Raw genomic sequence first — 13,059 nt, 5'->3', positions numbered from 1 at the left:
CAATCGTATGTTTAACCGCAACAGTAGTATCTGCTGTGATCCCATGGGGCGCCCGGAAGTGTACGCTGCCTATGCTACGTCGCACTTTGCAAACTGCATTATGTTGGGGTTAGTCCACGAGGCGCATCTCGACAACGTTTCCTCTTGCTGTCATAGAACGTTTAAGGGGGCGGCCGGGTCTTTGGGACCGAAAAATCGCAAAGAAATCGGTTTTTTTCTAATGGCATTTTTGGATTCTGCGAGCATTTTTCCATCTGCCTGCCAATTTTCAGACTCGAGGAAGCGATAATTTACTTGTTATATCACTTCAAAGAAGACGCACGAGCTCGATTTGCGCAGAATCCGACGAAAAACACCACTTTTTTCGCGACGCGGAGCAGCCGTTTGACGAACGCCATAGCCGCGACCTTTGTCTCGTTTGAAAGAGCGTTTCTTCGTCTACAAATTCCCGCTCATGCCTCTTTGCTCCGCTCATTGGTTGGAGAAAAAAAAAGCAACCGAAAAAGAAGCATAGTACGCGATGCTATTGGCTGTTACGCGCACGTGACCGCGAGCTGGCCATTTCATTGGCTGAGCGCGTCTCGCATCGTCTGCTTGGGGCGGCAACAGCGCGCAAACCATAGTTTCCTACAATACTTACTAGAGGGAACTCTGGCGCTAGTGTCTATGGGAGCTGCAATGCATCGCGCTTCAGCCAGCATGGGAGTCATGGGTAGTACACGGATTTTAAACTTCGTTCTTTCGGCTCCGTTTGGCTCCGCGTCGCCTGCATCCGCTTTGTCGCAAAACGAAGTTCAGCAAAAATCAGCAGTTTCACTTCACCACTTTAACTCCTTCAGGCTCACCGATTCAAATCTGGTCACGAAGTTCACAACGATCCATTCTTTTATCCGAAAGAAAACCAAAGCATAGCAATAAACAAAGCCACAAGTGCGTTCGAAGCCCACAAGCACGAAGACTAGGCAAATCCGTGTACTACCCATCATTCCCATGGTGGCTGAACGATCGCAGCGCCAGAGTTCCCTCTAGGTCATTTTAGGAAACTCTATGGCGCAAACAACTTGTTGCGCCGCCATTTTGCCTGTTCTTCGACCGCCGACCGGAGTTGCTAGCGTGCTCGCGACCCAAGTTGTTGCAATGCCTGGATCAGCGCGGAAGTTCCATTCGCGGCATAAGTTTGGCAAAAAAAGAAAGAAGTCGCAAGCGAATAACTTCAAGGCGCGTTTGTTAGCGAGAAGTGTCGACGACGAACGAGATGGGTCGCCCGCCGCTGCTGCCGATGCAAGCCCGTCAGGCCCGCCAGCCTGCGATGCTCCTGATGCTCCTATAGACGACACATCGCTGGCAACGGAGCGCGCAGGAGAACATCGAGACTCTGCATCACCCAGCTCGTCCGCCGACAGCGAAGGATTCGCCGAGCCGCCCGAGGCAGCTAACGGAGAGTTAGGCCTAGCGGGCCTGACGGCCAGCGACGCTTCGCAAGGCAGCGGCCGCGTCCGCCGCGATACAACCTTGCTAACGCAATCAGAGCTGCGGGAAAGGCAGACGAAAGCTGATTCGAGGCTACGCGACCTTGCATCAACGGCCGCGTCGAAAAGAAAATTTGATTTCCTGAAAAACGACGCACTGGCCGGCGCTGCTCCCGCGGTGCCGAGGGAAGAGGCAAGTTTCATAATTGCCGATCTCGGCTGCATGGGTCCACTGTTGGATGCTATAAAATGTAAAGTCTGCAACGGCAGCGTCAGCATCTATAAACGGGACAGAGAGTACGGCCTTGCCGTGAAAATGTGTGCGCGCTGCGTGAACTGTGGTGACATCGCGCAAGCATGGAGCTCTCCGCGGGTGGATTGTGATCAAAAAGTGAAACCGTTCGCCATCAACATTCTCGCCACTCGAGCCATGCAGGCCACTGGGAACCGTCAAGCGGCAATGAACGATATCTTTTCGACTATGAACATTTCCCATCGCGGTCTCCATAAGAAAACGTGGCAAGGATACGTAAAGCGGAAATTGACGCCTGCAGCCAACCGCGCGGCCGAAAAAGTCACAGGCGAGTGCGTGAGTGCAGTTCGCGAGCTGTATAAGGAACTGCATATTGACAATTCCGACAATATTGCAGTTTCTTATGACGGCTCGTGGATGACGCGCGGGCACTCATCCCACATAGCCATGGGGGCAGTGATCGAGCTCTTCACTGGGCTTGTGCTGGACTATGTAGTTCTGAGCAATTACTGTGCCGGATGTGAACTTGGACCGAAGGCAGACGACCCGGCATACCAGGCTTGGCGTGACAGCCACGTGTGCCAGAAAAACTCCTCAAAGAAAGCTGGCGAAATGGAAGTGGAGGCAGCCGTGCTCCTTTTTGAGAGGTCTCTGGAAAAAAATGGCCTCAGATACACCACAATCTTATCCGATGGCGACAGCCGCACCTTCCTCGCCTTGCAAGAAGCAGATGTTTATGGCTTCATCAAGGTACAAAAAGAGGATTGTGTAAATCATGTACAAAAGCGTATGGGCACTGCCCTACGCAATTTGGTTGCAAGGCACAAGGGAGGGGCTCTGAAACGCTTGGAGGAAGGGGAAGGCTCACTGGGGACCTCATAACCAAGTTGAGCTCTTATTACGGCTGGGCGCTCAAATCTCATAAAGGAGATGTTGAGGGCGTGAAAAGAGCTGTCATGGCGACTTACCATCACATAACCTCTAATGATAGTGAGTCGAACCACAGCCTGTGTCCGACAGGCCCAGGCTCTTGGTGCCGGCAGAACGCGGCAGCTGCAAAAGGGGAGCCCACTCCAAGGCACCGCTACAATTTGCCACAACATGTGTGCAAGGCTCTCCTGCCTATTTATGAGCGCCTATCAGAACGAGGGCTCTTGGAAAGGTGTCAAAGGGGTAAAACCCAGAATAGTAATGAAAGCCTTCATTCTATGATCTGGGCTTTGGCACCTAAGCAGCGCCATGCTTCACTGTTTGCCGTTGAAGCTGCAGTTGCTGAGGCAGTTATGAAATTTAACTGCGGCAATGTGAGAACGTCAACAGGTATCCTTGATGAACTCAGTCTCAACCCTAGCCTCCCAAGCATCAGACGCATGACGGAGAAGGACAGGCGTCGAGTGGCAGACTCTAACCGCAAGCGTGCCTCCAGTGAGAATGTGCAGCGAGCACTGAAGAAGCGCCACTACAGTGCTAAGCATCAGTCCGATTATGTTCCTGGTGGCTATTAGCATCTGCATTGAAAAATATGCTCATTCTCATTGTGGTTTTTTGAATAAACTGTGTGTTTTTTGTTTTTTCCATTTTTCTCAAAATGTAAATTTATTACTATGTTCAATCTTGAGGCCTCGATATCTCGGCAGCTAGGGCAGGCAGAACAATAATTCTTTTTGCAATGGAAACCTGTATGCGTATAGAATCCAAGTATGAGAATGGAATTTAGAGCCCATGCCTTTTTAATTAATTACTCATCAAAATTGTAATATGTTGCCAAGTGCTTTTTAGAATGTAAAGTTCATTCTGCTGTAAAATAGCTAAAAAAAGGCAAAAATAGAAAACTGCTTGCATCGTTTCAATCTTTAGTCATTAATATATGTTGCCATATCTTAAATGTCGCTTTTAATTAAGCAAATTTTTTTCTACTGAGGCCTTAAACAATGGGGGGTGAACTTAAGGTATCTCGGGAACGAGATGAGTTACAGGAAAAGTAATTACATATTTGAAATCAGCAGAAAAAACTGAACAAGTGTGCACAGTTTCATCAAGATCACTGAAGAAATAACAAAAAAATGTCTAAAATGAGTCTGCCCCCTTAAGAAAAGCCGCAGCGGCTCACATCGTTGCTTCGCAGGGAAAAGGGCTACCTCACACAACGACAATGTTGACATTGCAGCAAGCTACCACCGAAACATCAAAACGAACCGTCGATCAAAATTAACGACAAAATACGGCCACTGCTTCGCTCTCCGCAAGAGATGTGGCTGTAGAGAAGGTAGTCTATAACTTGCATTCCTTGAAGTACGCGCCGATTGGAAGCATTACGAGCAAATTGCAACCGAAGCGAGGGTCAGAGATGCTGCCATGTTGCCTGATATCGTCATGCTCACTTCCGGCCGACAAGCGATGTTTTCTGGCTTTCCAGAAACCTGCGACAAGCAACGGCGATGGATGGCCCTCCGCGACAGCAAATCCTGTCGGCCGTCGCTCAAAACTCGCGTGCATGCAGTTGGGCCTTAAAGGATTGCAGCGATGACATGGACGACAATGTCACGGTAGCACCCAAAGATCGCGACGAGTCCGTGTCGGCCACAGATGCGTTGGACTACTTAAGGAAACTCCGCATATTCATAGAAAAATGCGGAACAGCGACCGAAGCGGCGTATAAAAATGCGGACGGTCTAGAATCGTTCGTGACGCAGAGTTTGTGCTGCACCCGTCAAAAAACAATATTTCAAATAAACATGCCTTGTCCGACGTTCACGTGTGCATTGTTGTGAGAAACGAGTTCAAGGACGTACCGTTGCAGAGGTAGGACGTTTGCGTTACTGAAATTTTATTGTTATGTTAAATTTTTGTGCTTTCACTATAACGACCTTTCAGAATAACGAACATTTTTCCGCGGTCCCCTGAAGTTCGTTATACCGAGATTTCACTGTATTATTGCGGCAGATTTGGAACTCCGGACTTGAAGGGAGCACACCCTTGTCCGCCACATCAGTTGGGCTTCCACGGAAGTTGAAAGAGAAGGAGAGGCTGAGGAAATGGCATCTTTGCCTATCATGTGTAAAGTGTTGTCGGCAACACTTTGGTTGCACCAAATCGGGTACATAAATAGAATTCGGCCTCTACATTGCCTCATTCTTGATAAGACAACTATGAAACACCACCCCGCCAGTGTTTCATCAACCTAGCGAAAAGAAACACTTTCATGTTGCTATCTCATAAGAATATGCATAGGAATCCTCTTAACTTTTTTTCTGGAATTTTGCTCCGAAGTATTCGAAAAATATTCTAGAAATATTCGAGAAATATTCGAAAAATATTCGATTCGATTCGCACTCACACTTCAATATTCGAATTCGCTTCGCACCCAAAATATTGCTATTCGCACAGCTCTAATGAAAAGCAAACTGAATTTTAACATCCAACCATTCAAACTCCAACTCGAAAACAAAACTGAACTGTATTCTACTATCACCCTGGTCTGATAACAGCATGACACCCTAGTCAGTATTGCTTGCATCAGTATGTTCTGCTTTCTCTTGCCCAGTCATAGCACAAGGTGCAGAGCAAGGCAGTCTCGTCCACATCGCTGTACTGCAGAACAATACCGGACTGGGCTTGGGTCATTGCGATGCTGATGTGGCGCAATTCAGGCCACTTAGGCCCAGTTGATTTTTTAGTGACTTACAATTATCTGCTTCCCAGTTTGTATCTATTTTCTCAGGCTTTTTTTCTTCCCACAATGCATGAACGAGGTCCCTACAGGATTAAGGTGCAACTCTTTTCTAAAAATATACAGCAATGTGTCCAGCCACAACATGGCTATCACAAATTCACTGTACAACAAATACAGTAAAAGCTCGTTAATTCGACTCTCGTTAATTTGGAAAATCGGTTAATTCGGACACGTCATCTGGTCCCTGTAAATATACGCATCACTCTATGAGACTGGGCGCTCGTTATTTCGGACAGATTTGACCGCAAATCGGATAATTCGGCGACTTTCGGGCCGCTGGCGAGGCTCAAAAACGAAAAAAGAACAATTCGGAACAAAAGTGAAGCTCAAACGCAGCATCGCCATGGACATCAATTATCGACTTGGCTTGGCTTGAGACTGGTTGAACGCCTTTTTTTCGCCTGTGGGTTTTGTTGCTTTGTTCCCGTTGGTGTGCTGCATCGTTGATCGCCGATTTATCGAGGAACGTTTCAGTACGGCTCCTTTAGCTTGATCGTTGCTGGTGCTTTTGTGCTGACTTCTCGTGTGACCGCACTCTCCGCCGACGGCATCGCCGGCGAAGCGGCGCAAGTACGAGGCCAAAGACTTCACCACCAAAGTAGAAATCTTGCGTGCTCTGAATAATGGGCTCTCCTGACAAGAAATGTTGAAGAGTGATGAAAGGGGATCCTTGTATCGGCGGTAAAAAAAGCAAGGAACGAGTAACCGTACTTTTAGCCGCCAACGTGACGGGAACAGCGCTTGCCGCTTCTCGTTATCGGAAAGGTTCAAAAGCCACGCTGCTTTAAGAACATCAACAGTCTTCCCGTGGATTACCGTGCCAACCGAAAAGCGTGGATGACGGGTGAAACTTTTGCGGACACTGCAGACATCATGCGAGCTGCTGAGCACCTTGAATGGCTCAGAAAAATTGTGTCCGCGCGAATTTCTGCTCGAAAACAGACAAGCATCCGCGATTACTTTGTTAAGTAAAGGTATGTTGAAAAAACTCGTGCATTTATTGTGTTTATTTCGACCATTCGATAATTCGGACATTCGGTTAATTCGGACATTTTTTCCGGTCCCTAGAAATCCAAATTAACGAGCTTTTACTGTACTACATCATAAACTAGCGAAAGCTGTAGCACAACATTACAGCATAGCACTACCCGAACACAAGCATTAATACCAACTGAGGCAACTCACCTGATCAATCTGGCCCTTGCACTGTAGTATGATCACCTCGAGAAGTTTGAGCGCATGGAACTTGGGGTCTTCACCAGAGTCACCCTCCAAAACCTGCACAGGGTGCAAGGGTCGGTTACTCAGAGCGGCACGTTACCTTTTTGAGCACGCACGGCTAGAACACTGTTGCATGATAAAAGAAGTTAGGCAAGCAAGCACGGATACAAGAAATGAGATCAAGACAACACACAGCATAAAAAGCTCAACTGCTGGCACCGGACAGCAAGTTACTGGCAATGATTGCCATGTTAACAGTGCCAGCAGCAACAACACAGTCGCGTCACCACCACTGGCACAAAATATTACACAATGCTGAACTTCCAACACGCAAGCAAGGGAGCGTTGCGTCCCACAATCGCAGGCGAATATGTTCAGATAAGGACATTGGTGCATGTCCGGTGACCCCCTTTAATTTTAACTTTAAAAAATATATATTTTGCTGTCCGAGTCCCCAGAACAACAACAGCAATCTTAGTATAGCAAAAAAAAAATTTTTTTTGCCTTTGTCAAAAAAATTCGTAAGTCTTCACTGAGCCACAACTGCTTTTTGCAAATTGCACGAGAATGAAATTTTGACGAAATCCTACAAAAAACTGTTGTACCTATTGGTCTCAACATTTTTCTTGGCATACTAGGAATAGCAAAAATTGACAAATTGCTGTTACTTTGCAGTATTGGGGCTCCTATTCTAAGAGAAAATAATCACAAATAAGGCACATCGTTCAATAATGCCCTAATTTCAGACTTTCTTGCTCTGCTGGTATGACAGTCAGTATTTTATCAATTTTCCAGAGCGTTGCCACACTTTAGGTTAACAATTGTGCCAAATATAATTGTCGAGTATAATTTCAAAGTAAGGGCCTATCTCTAAAGAATGCAATACAGTTAAAGCTCATTAATTTAGATTTCACAGGACCGGAAAAACTGTCTGAATTAACCGAATGCCAAATTATTGAAAGAATCAGGAAAACAATTGACAAATGTCTATTTAATCAATGCACTTTAATTTTTCTTGCGGAATACATAAATACAGTAATTATTTTGCACACAGGCAGTGCAAAAGCCGTAATTTTCGTCATTTGTGACTTTGTTCACAATGTGAACGTGGCTCAAGACCCCGTGCCTTAAGCCGAAATCTGCTCTGAACCCATACCTTATTACATACCAACAACGTGATCATGGATGGCGATCACGCCTATCTGAAAGGCCACGGCCGTTTCGAATGTCCGCGAACATCATTTTCGCTACTTTGCATCGCATATTTGTGGAGCTTTGTGCTTGGCGCCCTTTAAAGATTACCCGAATTAACCAGGTCGCGGCCAAATATGACTGAATTAACAAGAGTTCGATGCCACTGTACAATGTAGATGCTGGCCGGGACTAAAGAACACATCCGAATTATCAAATATTCCAAATTAACGAGTGTCAAATTAACGAGCTTTTACTGTATTTTGAAAATCAATTTTAAGAAAGGCCTCCTTCAATTTTCTTAAACTCCCCAATATTAAAGCCAAGCACATGCTCTTAACTTAATCTCTAAAAACATGTTGCATTATTTTTAGGCCTTAAAATATGTTATCTCGTGGTCACGAAACAACAAACTGACAGAAAAAAAAACTAAGAGTTGGTTTTGAAAAGTATATTATTACTACATTTTCCGACGCAAAAAACAAAAAAACCTCGATATCGCTCCCAGCGACTCTGCATGCTGCGATGCTCAGTCACACGCTTCGCAATGATTTTAGGTCGTAAATATCTTCTGTCACGTTCACGAAACAGCAAATTGACAGAAAAAAGACAAGGAGCTGCTTTAATGTACAAGCGTGCATATGCATGTTACTATGCATCGTAGTGGTGCTTCTAGCGAAAGCAATAATTGGACAATTTTACATGTACTGGAGTCGGTCTCAATGAATTTAAATTGTAAGAACTGAACAATTAAAAAGATGGTTATCGAATGCGCTGTGCTATGAGCAATATATTTAAAACACAATCTTCGTCACTGTCACATTTCACAAAAATCAAAATAGCCTGCATGTGAAATTGAAAAAAAAAAAAAAAAAAAGCTAGATGAGCTAAATGCTTGACATGCCAGTTGTTGCATAAATGAGGTCAGAGTCATTAAAGCTGCATACTAGTAGCATACTAGGATGACAGTATACAGACTCTCTTCAGTTTCTTTAGGGCTTGCCAGTTTGTCACACTGTTAAAGCTCCTCACCTTCATTTTCTCAGTGCCATTTTGGAGCACGTTCAGAGCAGTTAGTAACAAAAATCAGTTTGGAGCAGCATGTAGCAGCATTACACTTTTGGAGCAGTTTGGAGCAGCACTTGCATCACCGCATTATACTCGACAATCAGTGCTGGGCAGTATCGAAGATACATGTATCTTAGATACTATCTTAGATACTCTTTGGGTATCTTGTATCTGCATCGCGATACGTCTCGAAAAACAGGTATCTGTATCTGTATTTCCGATACATTCGATAATGTATCGTGTATCTTAAGATACAAGATACTGCTGTAGCAACACAACCGTGCGAGACAATAATCGCTGGCCCAACTCCGCTCCTCAAAATGGTCCTGGCGTCACTATGCCATCTAAATAAAACTAAAGGCGGTGATGAAATTTTCTTTCCGCTAGTGCGCTCCAGTGAGGGCAGAATATGAGGTCTGCGCGTCCGTATTGGTGGAGCAGAGTCACGTGGCAGCGCTCGCGCAGTCTCGACAGTAACAAGCGCGCGGACGTCTACGCCCATCCCAAGTACCTTATGTTTTCTCGATGTTTCTTTGTTTTTAGTTGCGCCCATGCCATGACAGTTGCTCTTAACCACTGTCCTACGCCGCGTTCTCCAATGCGTGCGGCGTCTATCGCGCAAATTCTGACGTTGCTACAGTGTCGTTATTGAAGATTCTCTTGCGTCTTGCTTCGTAACAAAATCTGACGCCTGCAAGGATGGGTTTGCTTTGCGTCTCGTGGCTTTTACATATTAACGATTTGAAAGATCTCGTGGATGTAAGTTTGACTTACATGCAATGAATTAAGTTATATGCAAATAAGATTCTAACAACTTTAGTATTACTGATACTGATGCTAGATATAATAGAGCGAGCGTTATCTTGGCCTACCGTATTTTTTTTTTTTCCTGCTGTCCTTATTCAAATAAAATAAAATCATAATTCGAATGTTAGCACAAGTGCTTTCTTGGCTGTCCTTTTGCATCCCATACATTGCCTAAGTCTCTGTGCTGTTTTTTACGGTCTAGTCACTGCAGTATATCTTTTGTAACGGACTACCAAAATAAGATATCTGCTTTATTCTTTTGAATGTCTGCAATACTTCTACTACTGTTTACACATTTACACGTTGCCAAGGGGATTTTGAAAACAGATATATAATTATGTGGGCGCGCCTTGAGTATACAGTACAAAACATTGTGCTTACCGCTTAGTAAAACAGCGAAATTGAGTTTGCGTTATAAAAAAAAAGGAAATTATTAGGAGCCATCTTAAAGATGTTAGGAAGGGGCTTCGAGAAAGGCTGTTATACCGAACGCTCTGTTTTTCTGGTAAGCGTCCTCACGATCCGTTTCAGGCAATTTTCCATAAGCACTGAATTTTCTATTGCCTCATCTTAACAGGTGAGTTGACGACATTTCATGCTTAATTGTCATAGCTATTAAGGGCACCGTCTGTATCGTCTTTCTGTACTCACTCAGTGTGAATGTTTGATACGGAACCGCCTCTCTGTTTTACCTATATTTGTTTTCCTGTTTTAGGCCTTCCTGAATTTTTTAGTTCTACTAATCGCCACGTAATCAGAACTTATAAGTGGAAGTAGCGCGAATAGTGGCAATATCCAGCGACGCTTTGTGCATCTATACAATACGTATGAGACGTTTCTGGGTTGCACATGTTCTCTCCTTGAAGAAATATGGTTGAAAGATTGTACTTTAGTGAGTATATCAACAAAGAATCCTTTACGCCAGCAGAAAAGTACAATATGAAAATTCATTGCAGTTTATGTCCTCTACGTATACGCCAGGTGTCTCAAGCTCACCGTAAAGCGAGCGGACCGCAGTCACTAAATGCAGTCCCGCAAGAGCCAGGGCAGTAAAGTGAAGGTTGAAGGGGGGGGGGGGGCAGGAGTAGCTTGAAGAAGATGACAGCTAACGCTGCCATTTGAAAGGAACCTTTCCCATATCTCATATATAGGTCATTTCTGAAAGGAATTTGGACTCGGGGTTCGAGAAACATCGATACAGTTACAGAATGACTGAAATCTGGACGCGGATTCTGAAATATCGAGATTTTGTTACTAATAATGATCAGGCACGTAGCCAGGATTTTTTTTCGGGGGGGGGGGGGGGGGGGGGGGCCCAAGGCGTAATTATTCGAAAGAAAGTCTTTCCATGGCAAAAAGAAAAAAAATGTTGTCCGGGAATATAAAAGGCTGGACGAATTTCGGGGGGGGCCCGGGCCCCCCGCCCCCCCCCTTGCCTACGTGCCTGATAATGATAATAATATCTGGGGTTTAACGTCCCAGAACCACTAGATGATTACGAGGGACGTGGGGGTGGTGGTGATGTTGCAGCAGGCGGGGTTAGCCTGGCCTGCATAGGCCTCCCAAGCTCGGCCAGGGGGCGCTGCGGCGCACGCGTTTCGCCGCCTTTCTAGCAAAAACCGGTCGCTCCCCTCTCCGCGCCTGCCTTTTGACTGCGCTGTCTCCGCACGTTCAGGCACCCTGCACGCGCTGTTCTCTGCTCGCCGTGCACGTGCAGCTTCACGTGTCGCTTGCTCTGAAGGTTTAGAAAGATCCCAGAGATGGAAAAAAACGTTTTAACGGTGGGAATCTTACCAGAGGAGGACGGTTGATCGACCACCTTTTCGGGACCGAGCAGGTCGTCAAGGGCGATGCTGTTTGTGCGAGCGCTACGTGCGTGCAGATGCTGAACGGGCACATTTCTTTGACATGAGTAGGGAGGTGACTGCGCGAGTTCTGTAATTATGTTACCGGTAAAACGCACATTCGTTGCGGCAGCCGTGTATACTAGGAGCTGTCAGCAACCAACCAGCACGCTTTCGAGTGCGTTTTCTATTGATAACTTTTCAATTGCTTAGATGCCAAGTTTGTCGTGCGGCTTTAAATTTATTATGAGCTCAGTGTGAAGAACACAAATTTACATCTGCCCTGTTGAGTCACTGGCTGCATCGCAATGCGCAGTGTTCAGTTTCGTGGGAGTTTCACTTTTGCCGAGGTTTGCATCGAATGATAACAACATCGGATCGCAAGTTTAATGTCGCCTTGGATTTTTTTAGAGCTCCCTTTGACATCATAATGATATACGCAAACAAAAAATAAATAAATATTTCATGCCCACTTCGACGATGCATGTTTCTTGCAGAGGCGTGTTTCATTTCGAATAATATCGACGCCTCATCACGCACCGTGTTCGCTTATTCGAATGTCGCTTTGGTTGTTTCGAGCTCGCTTGGTCAGCATCATATTATACAGGGGCATAGCCAGGGGGGGGGGGGTCAAACCCTCCCCGAAAATTTTCAATTTTGCTTGCGTATATGTACACGCACACATACAGACGCACGAACAAACATACATAAAGTATGGTTGGACCCCCCCCCCCCCCCCCCGAAAAAATTTCTGGCTACGCCCCTGATACTATACAATACCCACTGGGATCGCGCATGTGTATGATTATGCCGAGATTTGTGCCCAATAATAAGCGCATCTGAATTCGCGAAGCCATCGAAAATTTAATTGCCACCTTGGTTCTTTTTTCAGCTCGTTTCCAAAGCGGCATGCAAGGCTTTTTATTACGTGCCGAACGCATGACATTAATACGAGGCACGCCGTGGTGGATTAATTCGGATTAATTTCGGCCACCTGGGTTTCTTTAACGTGTACGTAAATCTAAGTACGCCGGTGTTAGTGCATTTCGCTCCCATCGAAATGCAGCTGCTGTATGCGTGAATCGAACCCATGACCACGATTTTAGCAGCGCAACACTTCAGCCTTCTAAGCAATCACGGCGTGTCGCATGCAAGGCCAATATAAACGCTCAGTGCAAACATACAGCTTAATTCTGTTTACAGGGAGCCGCGACGGGAAATGTACCGCAATCAGCTGAATTAAACACTTAGTACTCACGGTACGTTATTTAAACTGTGGTGTAATAATCCCAAATGCTCCGCTGCTGTAACATTACAAATGGTTGACTCGGAAAGCCAGCGCGCAATCTCGAAACGTACAGCGGCTGTCTATTTGTTGTAACTTCGGTTCACAAACGCACTTCCCTTTCAAATGAGCACGATCATCGCGTTTCTCCCCGTTAATAGTTCGTAATACTGTGTACGACAAAAACT

At 45.5% G+C, this 13,059-nt stretch overlaps 1 protein-coding gene across 2 annotated transcripts in view; it reads right to left on the bottom strand.

The window, feature by feature from the left end:
- LOC119384046 (importin-7) overlaps positions 1 to 13,059 on the bottom strand; it is a 179,212-nt gene that overhangs the window by 52,875 nt on the left and 113,278 nt on the right. For both annotated transcript variants that reach the window (XM_049412744.1, XM_037652336.2), the window contains exon 13: positions 6,641 to 6,733. In XM_049412744.1, the coding sequence (XP_049268701.1) occupies positions 6,641 to 6,733 (93 nt within the window). The remainder of the gene's footprint in view (positions 1 to 6,640; positions 6,734 to 13,059) is intronic.

The sequence above is a fragment of the Rhipicephalus sanguineus genome, chromosome 2 (assembly GCF_013339695.2).
Source record: "Rhipicephalus sanguineus isolate Rsan-2018 chromosome 2, BIME_Rsan_1.4, whole genome shotgun sequence".
Lineage (NCBI taxonomy): Eukaryota > Metazoa > Arthropoda > Arachnida > Ixodida > Ixodidae > Rhipicephalus > Rhipicephalus sanguineus.
Note: the sequence above shows the minus strand (reverse complement) of the source record. Positions and strands in the feature narration are given on the sequence as shown.